The following is a 14,036-nucleotide window of genomic DNA, read 5'->3' as shown; positions in this document are numbered from 1 at the left end:
ACCAGCCGGTTGTTTTCCTGTTTTATAAAAATAATAATAATAATAATAACTTAATAATAATAATAATAATAATAACTTTATTCTTATATACCGCCAACAATCTTGCGACTTCTAGGCGGTTTACAATGAAGATAAATTGCACAGACATCGAATTACAGAGTGTAGCGGTGAATATTTGATAGTAGCAACAATAAAAATAATAACAACAGTTTATATATTGCAGGACCGTGAAGTTCCATGCGGTTTACGATGAATTAGAAAAATTCCATAAATTGTGAGGAACATTCATAATTAGAGATTAGAGGTTAACAGTTTACAAGATCTAAATTGGGGAGGGATTGTGATGGGGGCTATTGTCCTGATTCGTTACCTAGGTATTTCGAGAACAGGTATGTTTTTAGGTGTTTCCTAAATTCACCATAATTGTTTGAGTGTGTAATTAGTTTTTCCAAGTCTTTGCCCCATAAGGCTGCTTGGTATGATAGAAGGTGCCTTGTCTTTGTAAATAGGTGTTTTTCTGGACATTTCACATAAGTGCCCACTATTATAAAAGTCAAGATCCTGGAGGGTAATTTTATAAGGGACACCTAATGTGTTTTAGGCACCTATTTTATAAAAACATAAGAACATTTATAAAATACTAACAAATGGCAAAAAGTTGCACCTGCAGAAGCAAGTATAAATGGCCATGCCTATAATTTAAGTACAGGAAGTCCCCGGCTTAAGAACGAGTTACGTTTTCAAAGCTGTTCTTAAGTTGGATTTGTATGTAACTCAGAACTTGTTGCTGTTTACCTTTGCTCCCAGCTCACAAAAGGGCCAACTGTGCCAGTGTTCCCTCTAAGGTACAGAATGCATAACCACACACTGTTCTTAATGTGGCCATGCATCATTCCTGAATCTGCTGCAGGAGAAGTGGAGTCTATGCCACTGGAAATACTGCTCAGTGAAATCAAATGAAGCCACAACCATGTTCTTAAGTATGAGTCGTTCTTAAGTCAGGTGTCTAACTCGTGGACTGCTTATACATATGTAGATTGCTGTATTTTAAAATCTGTGCAAATGCATGCCCTATCAGCAAAGTATATCATGTCAAAGCAAGCACATTTATAACAGTTGGAATTTTATAAGAGACCACAAAACCACTTAGATCTGTTTGTGGTATGGCAGTATATAAAAATAAAGTTATTACTATTATTATTACATCTTGTACACATTTTCCTATTAGATTACAATGTTTAAATGAAATAGCCATTCCATCTCCATCAAAGTAACATCTAGATATAACTAGATCATACAGCTCTCTCGTTATATACCTATAGAGTGGAATTAGCTTCCATACTCATTATGGACAGAAAATAACCAATTATGTTTTAAAAGCAGCACTGAAGACATATTTGTTCACAAAAACATTTGGGGATTCTTGATTGACCAGTTTTGCATAGATTGAATAATGTCTGGTTGTTTTTTCATCTTCTGAAATATTGTACCCATATTTTCTTTTCTTATTTCTCTTTTTAATTATTTGATTATATTGTTTTGCAAATCGCTTTGCTTTCCCTTAAAGATGGAACATAGTACAATAAGTTCTCAAACTAAATATACATGCAAAATACAAAATTACACCGGTACCCCCTCTTTTACTAAGATAAACTAGCGTTTTTAGCACGCACTGCATTGCTGCACGCGCTAACCCCGCACTACGAACCAAGAACTACCAGACATTAGCCTACATTGGCAAAATGCTTACACACATATAGCCAATAAAGCAAGGTTCTCATCTCCCAATCAAGTGCGTGAGGTTGCTGAGCTCCCAGGAAAATATAACCGATTCCTTATTTCAGAAAGTACGCACCCATGGCCTTCGTTTCTTCCCCTTTGGCATTCAAAATGGAGAATTTGAATTTTGCTCGGACTTCACTCTTGGGACAGCTGACCAGTAAAAGGTAGAGTGACAAGTAATCTTTGCTCTCCTCATCCAGGCCCTTAGGATTCACACGTAAACACCTGCCAAGAAGTAAAGCCAAGTTAATGACATCTTCAGTCTACTCCCATTGCCATTCTACAAGAATTTAAAGAGGGGGAAAAAAGAAAAAGCTTACCAATAGGATATCAGAGCTTCAATTATCCAAAATTAAGAATTTTTTTCTGTCTAAGAGAGCTCATAAAGCAGTGATACTACTCAACTCTGAATTTAGCTCATGCCTTCCCCTGTGTTTTGCTGGATATCTTTTCTTTCATGAGTAAATCAACGAAAATTTATTTCCCAGATATAGATTTGACATCGATACGTGAATATTTCTTAAGAAAGAACTGAATATTTCATAGGTGTCCTAATTTTTTCACGACTGTATAGCAGACCACTCAAGTGATTCAGTTTCAACCAGTTTAAGTGATTTACTGAAAATTATGGCAGTACTGTGTTATGTTTTTCATGTAATACCCTTCCTATTTGGATAACAAAAAAAAATGGTAGCAGAAGGAATTGAAAACCTGAAATGGATTTCTTTTGCACGGCTCTGAGCATGGGGAGAACTCCGAGGTTGCCACGAGAACTCGTGGCAACCAGACAGCGGCTCTGCATGGGGCAGGAGAGTAGGAAGATCGCTCCTACCCTGGTTTACCACTGGACCATCAGGGATATTAAAAGGTATGCTTTTTCTAATTTGGGAGGTGGGAGGGAGGTCAGAGTTGTTAAGAATCAGCCGGGATAGGAGGCAGAAGAGATCCTTCCTGCCCTAGCCCACCACTGGACCGCCAGGTCTTACGGCAGGCCTGGTGGAGGCCTACAAAGTTATGGGAGGGGGCTGGGTTGGTGCTGGTCTGAATATATACAGAGACCTCCATTTTGGGGCCTTTTTGATTCAAAAATCTGTTTATATTTGAGTATATATGGTAGGTTCTTACTTTGCTAATATATCTTTTCTACACAGAAATGATGGCAGATCAAAATGGTCCATCCAGTCTGCCCACCTGCAGTACACATCATCTCTTTCTCTCTCCGAGAGATCCTATTTGCCTATCCCACGCTTTCTTGAATTCAGAGACAGTCTCCATCTCTACCACCTCTTCCGAGATACTGTTCCACAAATCTACCACCCTTTCTGTAAAAAAGTATTTCCTTAGATTACTCCGGAGCCTATCACCTCTTAACTTTATCCTATGCCCTCTCATTGCTGAGTTTCCTTTCAAATGAAAGAGACTCGACTCATGCGCATTTACATTACGTAGGTATTTAAATATCTCTATCATATCTCCCCTCTCCCGCCTTTCCTCCAAAGATCTTTAAGTCTGTCCCCATACGCCTTATGATGAAAACCACATACCATTTTAGTAGCCATCCTCTGGACCGACTCCATCCTTTATATCTTTTGGAAGGTACGGCCTCCAGAACTGTACACAATATTCTAAATGAGGTCTCATCAAAGTCTTATACAGGGGCACCAATACCTCCTTTTTCCTACTGGCCGTACCTCTTCCTATGCACCCTATTAGAGGTAAGGAAGAAGTAGGGAATTACAGGCCAGTAAGTCTGACTTCTGTGGTAAGCAAATTAATGGGAACACTTTTAAAACAGAGAATGGTGAAGTTTCTAGAATCCGGTGGATTACAGGACTGGAGGCAACTAGAGGTAGGTCTTGTCAGACAAATCTGATCAATTTCTTTGACAGTGTGACCAGAGAATTAGATAAAAGGTAATACACTAGATGTGATACATTTAGAATTTAGCAAAGTCTTTGACAGTGTGACACACAGATGTCTAATAAATAAACTGAGTGCCCTCGGGATAGGCCCCAAAGTGATTGGCTGGGTCAGACACTGGTTGAGTGGAGGACAACAGATGGTAGTGGTCAATGGAGATGGCTCTGAGGAAAGGGGTGTCACCAACGGTGTGCCTCAAGGTTCTGTTCTTTTTATAAGCAATATTGCTGAAGGGCTGTCAGGTAAGATTTGCCTCTTTACGGTTGATACAAAAATCTGCAATAGAGTAGACATCCCGGATGGCATAAGTAACATGAAGAAAGACCTAGTGAAGCTTGAAGAACGGTCTGAAATTTGGCAGCTAAAAATCTAGTAGAAAGGTGTGCCATTCTGGACACTAGGGTATTCTCCCCATGCTCGTGAGCCGCGCAGAAGGAATCCATTCTAGGTTTTCAACTCTTCTTCCTCCAGAGGGCTGTGCTGCTCCCTTCAGTTTGTACCAAAGCAGGCGATAGTCCTATATAGAAATACATATAGAGAGGTACGGGGAGACTCCCCAAACTACAAATTTGTTATGCTCTGAAAGTATAATAAATGTTAAACATTTTAAATGAAACAAAACAATCCAACAGGTCTGCAGTGAAAAAGTCAAAAGACCAAAACAAAAAGAAAAACTGCAGGTACGATGTACAAGGTATAAAAGTCTAGTCTTTATTGGAAGAAATACACTGAAGCATTCCAGAAAAAAATGGTCTTCTTGTATAAATACACAGGACTCAACATGGTCCATGTTTCGGAAAACACTCCTTCCTCAGGGGTCCGGGACGTAATGGTACATAAGAATAAAGAACCTTATTTAAAAACCTTTAATCCTCGAAAGAACACATGACGTAATACTTCTATGCGGCTGCAACTCACCAGACTTGCACATCTGATGAGTTGCAGCCTCACAACCGATTTTTAAAAAGGGCTCCAGGGGAGATTCGGAAAATTACAGACCGGTAAGCCTCACTTGGGTGCAGGGCAAAATGGTAGAAACGATTATAAAAAATAAAATTGTGGAACACAAAGACAAACATGATTTAATGAGACGGAGTCAGCATAGGTTCAGCCAAGGGAGATCTTGCCTCACAAATTTCCTTGACTTCTTTGAAGGTGTGAATAAACATGTGGATAAAGGTGAGCCGGTTGATATAGTGTATCTAGATTTTCAGAAAGTTTTTGATAAAGTTCCTCACGAGAAACTCCTGAGAAAATTAAAGTGTCATGGGATAGGTGGCAAAGTTCAGTTGTGGATTAGGAATGGGTTATTGGATAGAAAACAGAGGGTAAGGTTAAATGGTCATTTTTCTCAATGCAGGAGAGTAAACGGAGTGCCACAGGGGTCTGTACCGGGACCGATGCTATTTAACTTATTTATAAATGATCTGGAAATTGGAACGACGAGCGAGGCGATTAAATTTGCAGATGACACTAAACTGTTGTTAAAACGCATGTGGTCTCTCTTTTTCTCTTCTGCATAGCGAGTCTGCTCTGTTGCCTAAGCCCACACTCTTTTGGCGCTGCCCAGGTTCCATTTTTCGGCACATAACCGGTGGTTGTTGTTGGGCTCCTCCTCGTCTGTTTTTGTATTGCTGGTACAGTATGTGCTGTTGTTGGCAGCTATTGTAAGTTTTGTACTATTACTTCTGTTTGCATGTATGTTCATTGTGTCATGCCTGTTTCTCTAGTTGCCTATTTAATAAAAATTATATTAACCCCCCAAAAAAAATCGTATGCGGATTGTGAAAACTGCATGCGGACGTTAAGAAATTGCAAGACTGGGCGTCCAAATGGCAGATGAAATTTAATGTGGAGAAATGCAAAGTGATACACATTGGGAAGAATAACTTGAATCACAGTTACCGGATGCTAGGGCCACCTTGGGGATTAGTGCCCAAGAAAAGGATCTGGGTACCATCGTAGACAATGCGATGAAATCTTCCGCCCAATGAGCGGCAGCAGCCAAAAAAGCAAATAGGATGCTAGGAATTATTTAAAAAGTGATGGTTAACAAGACTAAGAATGTTATAATGCCCCTGTATCGTTCCACGGTACAACTTCATCTGTAGTACTGCGTTCAATTCTGGTTTTCTTATCTCAAGAAAGATATAGAAAAGGTTCAAAGAAGAGCGACCAAGATGGTAAAAGGGGTGGAACTCCTCTCGTATGAGAAAAGACTAAAATAGTTAGAGCTCTTCAGCTTGGAAAAGAGACGGCTGATGGGAAATATGATTGAAGTCTACAAAATCATGAGTGGAGTAAAATGGGTACAAGTGGATCGATTTTTCACTCCTTCAAAAATTACAAAAACTAGGGGACACTCGATGAAGTTACAGGGAAATACTTTTAAAACAAATTGGAGGAAATTTTTTTCCACTCAGAGATTAGTTAAGCTCTGGAACACGTTGCCATAGAATGTGGTAAGAGCAGATAGAGTAGCTGGTTTTAAGAAAGGTTTGGACAAATTCATGGAGGAAAAGTCCATAGTCTGTTATTGAGAAAGACACGGGGAAAGCCATTGCTTGCCCTGGATTGGGAGCATGGAATAATGCTACACCTTGGGTTTTGGCCAGGTACTAGTAATCTGGATTGGCCACTGTGAGAACGGGCTACTGGGCTCGATCGACCATTGGTCTGACCCAGTAAGGCTATTCTTATGTTCTTATTTCTTCCAATAAAGACAAGACTTTTATACCTTGTACATCATACCTGCAGTTTTTCTTTTTGTTTTGGTCTTTTAAACATTTTAAATGAACAATCGAAACATCGAAATAACTATATCTATCAGAAACATTTATGGAGCTCAAACATTCCCCCAATGTGATAAAAGTAATACCCTTGAGATCTGACGGACATCAAAATCTCAGTTTTGACTCGAACTTCCTGGTTGAGATAGCAGGCAGTTGGAGTAAATAACAGGGTGGGATTCAAGAATGACACGCCTATCTACTAGAAAAGATATTAAGAACCTAATCTCTGTCTAGTGCAATAGATGTGCCATTCTGGATAGTAGGGATATACAAAAGCAGTCTCAGAAATCTAGGACGGGACCACTGCATCTGCTCAAAACACTGAGAACTCAAAGATAGTGTCTTCCAGTGCTGCCACATTTACTCTCTAGAACTTGGAGAACGTATACAGAGTGGAACAAGTTGCTGCCCTACAAATCTCCCTGGGCAAAATTGCACAAGCTTCTGCCCACAAAGAGGCTATGCTTCTTGTGGAATGTGCTTTCAAGGAGACTGGCGATTGCTTGCCAAAGGCAATATATGCTGACAAGATGGCCATTCATATCCATCTTGAAATGCTCGCCTTATACGCAGGTCTACCGTGTCTAGTCTGACTTGTGAGCACAAGTAGCTGGTCCAACAGTCAGAACTTATTAGTGACCTCTAGATAACATAAGACTCTTCTCACAACTAGCTTTCTCAGAATCCAGCCCTTCTTGGACTGTGATCTGGAATGCTGGTAATTTTATCTCTTGATATGAAACGTCAAAATGACATTCAACAAAAAGGATGATAGGAAACTCCTGCCTCCATGATCTTAAGGAAGGGCTCCCTGTACAACAGAGCCTGCAGCTAAGTCTCGTCTCGCTGATGTAATTGCCATGAGGGAAAACAAACACAGTCTTGACGGTAAGATCCAACATGGATGCTTCTTGAATAGGCTCATATGGAGCCTGAGTGAGGCCATGCAAAACCTTGTTAAGGTTCCAAGACAGAAATGGTTGTTTTACCGGTGGTCTAAACCTTAGTGCTCCCTTTAGGAATCTGGCTATATTTGGATGAGAAGCTAGGACAGCTTTGCATCCACAGGCACTGAAGCATGAGAAGCTTGCCACTTGGACCCTGAGTGATGCCACTGCAAGGCCTTTGTTAAGACCTGCTTGGAGGAAAGCTAGCGATTGGAGCACTAAACTGCTCATTCATGCACCAGTATTGAAATGTCTCCTATGCTTTAGCGTAAGCGGAGACCGTCATAGGCTTATTGGCTCTGAAGAGAGTAGCAATGACTACTTCTGAGTATCCTTTGAGCTCTAATGCCATGTTCTCAAGAGCCATGCCTTAAGATCAAATCGATATGGATCTTCTATGACCATTAGATTGCGAGATAGATCGGGCTCCACCTGTAGTCTGAGACTTTGTCCATGTGAAGACACACTAGGTCTGCATACCACGGCCTGTGTGGCCAATCTGGTGCTACGAGGACCACTCTCCCTGGGTGGCATGCTATTCTATTCCACTCTTAAAAACTGTTTGGCCCCTTGCTCTTACAAACTGAGCAAAAAAATGAACAATAAGACTTAGAGCCTATTAAAATTAAAAAAAAAAAAAAAAGTTCAACACAAAAAAAAAAAAAAAACATTGCCCACAGTGGTCAATCCAATCTCATTTTCTTTGGAATAATGAAGCAAGATATCCGATTGGCCACTATGGGCAAGTTCTCCACTTTTGTAAAGTAGTTGTGTGTTTTGTTTTGTTTTTTAATTTTAAAAAAAGTCCCAATGATTCTATCTATGCACATACTACAGAAAAAATAAAAATAGCACACAGAAATGACATAAAAGCAGAAACTGTCAACACATGCAAGGAATACAACCATAGACACTTAAACTGAAAGTGTGGACTGTCTTAAAACATGGCAAAATATAGGCACACATGTATACTTTTAATGGGCTTTTTGGATGAAATATGCATTCTGAATCTTAGTTTCAGTAAACTGATTTCCATAGTCAGGTCACTTTCCAGACATAATTAGTTTCTCATTTTACTTTAGAGAACTATTACATGAGAGAAGTCAGTTTCATATATGAGGGGCCACTGAAAAGTTAACAATCCACCAAAAAATAAGCAACTAAGGATGTACATCAGTACCAGAATATACCACCAAACACCCTTAAAGAGCATATTATTGACGAGAGAAAAGACCTCAGAGACCTTTTAAAACTACTGCACTACTGTAGAGGGATAAGAGTAGTAGGTCATGTCTCGATCATAGACCAAAAACTCTCGTGCTGCCACCAAAACTTTAAAGCCGATTCAAATAATATAAATGAGCAGTGCAATCTTAATTTGATTAAGTAGCACTTAACTTGGTGAAAACGCCAGCATCAAATGTTTAAAGCCCTATGGGGCCTCAGTTTCAACACCTAAATTGTGGCTTCTTCAGAAGCGATGCTCCGGTACTCGAGTTCTCAATCGGCTTTCAAATGTACCGCAGAATCGCTCCCGAAGCAGCCACAATTTATATTGTTTGAATAAACTTTAAAGTTCTGGTGGCAGTCTCCATTGAGGACTGTGCACTTAGTCCAAGGTTGTCACCATTGATCCCAAAATCTGAGCATAATTACATGCTTGATACTGGGGAGACTGCAGCAACAGACGAATCCGAGACTGTAGCTCGCCCGGTCTCTGATCTGGTAGAAACACTGCCCTGGGCTGTGTCAAAGCAGACTCCCAAGTATCCCAGGGCCTGAGTAAGGCAGAGAGGACTCTTGGAAAAAACTGACGATCCAACCTAATGCCTTAAGAATAGTAATCACCTGAGGCGTGGCCTGATGACTCTCCTAATCCGAGGACACACTGTTGTCCAGATAAGAATGGACTTAGAATGCCCTCCTACCTGAGAAAGGCCGCTACCAATACCTTGACCTTGGAGAAAGACTGTGGGGCTGTGGCAAGGCCAACCAGCAGAACCTGAAAAGGAAAATGCCTTCTCAGTACTGCAAAGCAGAGAAACCACTAATAGGAAGGCCAAATCAGAATATACAAAATATGCCTCCTTGAGTCTAACACCATCAGGAACTCTCCTGGATGGACCACACTGATGACTGAATGGATGGTTTCCATCCGAAAATGCTGTACCTTGAGAGACTTGTTGACTCTCGAGTTCGAGGACTGGGTGAAAGGACCTATGCTCCCTCTAACGTAAATGACTGAGCGATCGCACATACTTTTTGTGAGCATTGCTCATAGATTTCAAATGGTCACTCATGCGTGGGGCACTCTGCTCTGGCACGCTGTTGGCTATGCTGGTCTCCTGCTCCGAGACAGGAATTGATGTCAGAGGGAGCAGAGGACAGCATCCCAACAAGCAGTGGTGGCATGCTTAGCTTGGACACCAGCAGCAGCACACCTAAGGAAGTAGGGAGCAGGCTGGCACTGGAACCTCATGATTTCTCATTGACTCCATGCCGTCGCATCTGTCTCTTCATCTCTTTGGAGGAGTGACACGCCTTATCATCACATTGCACCCCCACCTCCCCCAAACCCATCTCCGTGACTCGCTTCTAAGTGTACATTTATTTAAAAAAACGTTTATCCTAAACAGTAAACAACTTATAAAACATACTTGAATAATTGCAAGCATCTTTTCCATAAAGCCTAGCATGAAGCTTTTATGCTTCTTATTGTTGTGTTCCATCAGAGCTCCCAGAGTGCCAATTCTGCCATACTCTCCAACCATCCCTTGCTGATTTGTTCAAAGTGTTTTTCATGAAAGTGATGTAAATGCATGTAGCTTAACTTGATTGATTGCTGCTGTTCACCTGTTGTTCCAAAAAGTGCTCTATTAGCTGTATGGTGTAATTCAGCTTGCTGTCGAGATTTATTGTATTGTACTACATTTTGAAAGACTGATGAACAAACAAGGATATGCTGCTTTATTAGGATTAGTTTACATCTTCATAAGTGCCTTCCCTAGTTCTTGCTCTTTGTTGATCAAATGGTCTGCTGCAAAGGATAGCTCAGTGACTCAGAAAACCTGGGTTTGATTTCTGGCCCACGTCTCTCTATTGGTTGGCTGGAATTCCTGCAGGGCCAGCTGTTCTCAGCCCCTGGAACTGAAGAAGTGACACTGAGTAGTTGGATTTACTCTGTTAGTAGGATTCTAGAAGGAGCTGCGGTTTATGACACTGTGGTAAAGATAACATCCTGGGGAATTCTGCAAGCACACAAAAAGTCTAATTTCTGTGCAAAAACGTTTTTTGCAAATGATCTGCATGTTTTGTTTGTCAAAATGACAAAGCATAGGCATCATGCAAAAACAGTGATTAATTTAAAATACAATCTAGATAAACAGGATACTGGGCTTGATGGACCTTCGGTCTGTCCCAGTATGGCATTTCTTATGTTCTTAATTACTACCAATAATTGCTAAATGTTGACTTGTGCAGAATTTCCTTAGGACTGTAGTAAGACTATGGGCTTCTTTTACAAAGGTACAATAAAGTTTTTAGTGCAAGCACAAGATTAGTGTGTGCTAGCCGAAAAATTAGCACCTGCTTAAAAGGAGGCGGTAGCGGTTAATGTGCGCTAAAACCGCTAGCACACCTTTGTAAAAGGAGCCCTATATCAGAAAACACAACCCTCCTAGTTCTTGCTTCTTCAATCTCTCCCACAGGCTTAGCATCCCAGCATTAACCTGTCACCCCTCTTCCTTCTGCACACACACCCATACTCAATTCTCCTGAAGCCCAAAGAAATTGTGAGTAGAAATAACATTTTTATAAACACTCTGTTATATTAATTCAGTTAATTCTTCTACACAGTACTATAATTGTTCTTATAAGGACAATACGATGTCTCCCTACCACGTCTTCTCCCTACCTCGTTTGTCCCTTTTATGTTCTTTTTCTCTCAATATTGCAGTTCTATCCCTCTTTCTTTTGTTAGAGTTCATCCTGTTTACTTGTTTGTTGTACTAACTCACCCCAAGACGTTCACACTTACTAATTAAGATGTTTTATTTTACATGTACCTTACATAATACCATTTTATTGATGTACACTGCCTAGAAGTCTGATTAAGCGGTATAAAATATTTTTAAATAAACTTGAAACTTAAATACTGTGTTACCTGGAAAATAAGACTGTCATATTAATTTTGGGCCCAAAATAGACAATAGGTCTTATTTTCGGGGATATCTTATTTTTTTCATGTATAATAATCATCTCTCCCTTCCTCTCCTCCACCCCAATTCTTCCTATTTCCTTTCTCTCCCCAACATGTGTATCTTTCCTCCCCTATCATCCATCCCCTTGTGCAATATCTTTCTATTCCTCCCTCCCATCCCTTGTGCAGCAGAACCCTTACAGCTTCTATCCCTCCCTTCCTCCCATCCCTTGCAGCAGAACTCTTGCAACTTCTATCCCTCCTTTCCTCCCATCCCTCCATGTAGCATCTTTCTATCCACCCCCCCTCCAAACCGTGAGACTGAAATAAATACCTTAAAACAAATCGGCAGCATCGGCAGTAATCTAGACAGGCTGCTTCGCGATCTTCTATCTTCCGGGCATTCCTCTGCCTAGACTGCTGCCGACACTGCCGGTTTGTTATAAGGTATTTATTTTGGTCTCGCGGTTTGGATGGGAGAGATGGGTTGGGGGAGAAGTGCTTCTGCTGTTGCTGCCGGCAGCTAGGGCTTATTTTGGGGGGTAGGGATTGTATTAAGACCTACCCTGAAAATCACGCTAGGGTTCATTTTCAGGGAAACACGGTATATGTTAGATAATATGTGTGATCATAAGGCAACATAATGGAAATTTTGTCACTCATGTCAAATATGTATGTCCTCTGCTCACACAGAAAAGGTTTTGCTCACATCTAGTCAGTCCTCAGAGGAAACATAGGAAAAGATTCTCCTTTCTTCAGCATGATAAAGTAAACGGAATACTGTCCCTGCCTGTGCTCTGGAAAAGGTACGGGCGTTTACAGCCCCCAGGTCCACCAGGGACTACAAAGAAAGTCATTTCTATTCTTTTGGAAGATGTTGCAGATTTTTTCTTGGAGTCCCCATGTGCCACAAGAGGAGGAGAATTCTAATTTGTAGCCTTCTTGAATAATGTCCAAAACCCACTGGTCCAACATAATTTTGACCCACTCCACAAAAAAATGGGACAGCTGTCTCCCAAAGCTTATGGCAGAGTGAGCTGAGACCCCATAAGTGGGAAGGTTGAGAAGCCATAGGTCTGGGGGACCTGGGCAGCGGATCATTTGTTGACACAAAAGGACTGCCTCTGAAACAATCTAGACTTCTGAGCAAATGGTGCCTTCCCCTGCCTCTAGTGTTTATTATCTCTGAAGCGAAGACATGCCTGGGAGGGTTTAAGGGAAGGCTTAGACCTGTCCTCTCTCTGGGATTTAGAAATTCCTGAAGTCCTTGACCAGTTTCTCCAATTCCTTCCCAAACAATAGCTTACTCTTAAAAGGAACCTTCGGGATTTAGAAATCCTTGAAGTCTTTGACCAGTTTCTCCAAATCCTCCCCAAACAATAGGTAACCCTTAAAAGGAACCTTCATTAGGTGTTGCTCCGAGGCAGCATCAGCCACTCGATGTCAGAGCCACATGAAGCACCGCACCATAACCACTAACATTTGCTTGGCTGAAGCCCTGACCAGATCATATAAAGTGTCTGCCAAAAAAACCAGGCCCATCTTTATGCTCAAGAACTCCGGTGCTAGCTGGACACTTGATTCAACTAGGGAATCATCCACTTGTTAAACCCAAGAAAGGCAGCTTGGTATGAAAGGTGCTTTTGATCTAAAAGATCATAAAAAATTAGTGTTAGGATGCCATTGACATTTGCGATAAAGTTCTTGAGTGGTTTTGGGTCTCTTACATCATGAACTTATCAGGTTCACATTAACTTTCAAGTAGTTAATAGTAACCCATGTGGTGTTTGCCAGGGATCACCATTATCTCCTTTATTTTTTAATGTTTATTTGGGTTCACTGGGAAACAGATTGTCGCATTTAGTGTTTAAGCTATTTAGCTATGCTGATATAACTATTATGATCCCCACTCCTAGTTGTCTCATATAAGTCATAGCATAAAACCTTGGTTTGTGAGCATAATTTGTTCTGGAAGCATGCTCTTAATCCAAAGCATTCGTATAGCAAAGCGAATTTCCCCATAGGAAATAATGGAAACTCAAAAGATTCGTTCCATAATCAAAAAACTTTAATACAAAATACTGTATGCTATGAGCACTTGAGCTATGGGTAAATTGGGTGTGACACTTCTATTACATTCAGCCACGCTCAGCGTAAGATGTGTGCGTTTCAACTGTGGATTCTGATGACATGATGCGCAATATGTGCTCGTACTGAAAGACAATGCTCGTTTATCAAGTTAAAATTTAATAAAATGTTTTGCTCGTCTTACAAAACACTCGCAAACCACATTACTCGCTATCCAAGGTTTGACTGTATAGTCAATGAAGTGTTTAGGCTAATTGAACAATGGATGACTGCAATTTAACCCAGAGAAAACAATTTAAATTCAAAATT

At 40.7% G+C, this 14,036-nt stretch overlaps 1 protein-coding gene across 10 annotated transcripts in view; it reads right to left on the bottom strand.

The window, feature by feature from the left end:
• SPOP (speckle type BTB/POZ protein) overlaps positions 1–14,036 on the bottom strand; it is a 70,391-nt gene that overhangs the window by 22,835 nt on the left and 33,520 nt on the right. For all 10 annotated transcript variants that reach the window (XM_033918380.1, XM_033918385.1, XM_033918383.1 and 7 more), the window contains one exon: positions 1,856–2,007. In XM_033918380.1, coding sequence (XP_033774271.1) covers positions 1,856–2,007 — 152 coding nt within the window. The remainder of the gene's footprint in view (positions 1–1,855; positions 2,008–14,036) is intronic.

The sequence above is a fragment of the Geotrypetes seraphini genome, chromosome 13 (assembly GCF_902459505.1).
Source record: "Geotrypetes seraphini chromosome 13, aGeoSer1.1, whole genome shotgun sequence".
Classification (NCBI taxonomy): domain Eukaryota; kingdom Metazoa; phylum Chordata; class Amphibia; order Gymnophiona; family Dermophiidae; genus Geotrypetes; species Geotrypetes seraphini.
The sequence above is the reverse complement of the archived record's forward strand: the minus strand, read 5'-3'. Positions and strand labels throughout refer to the sequence as shown.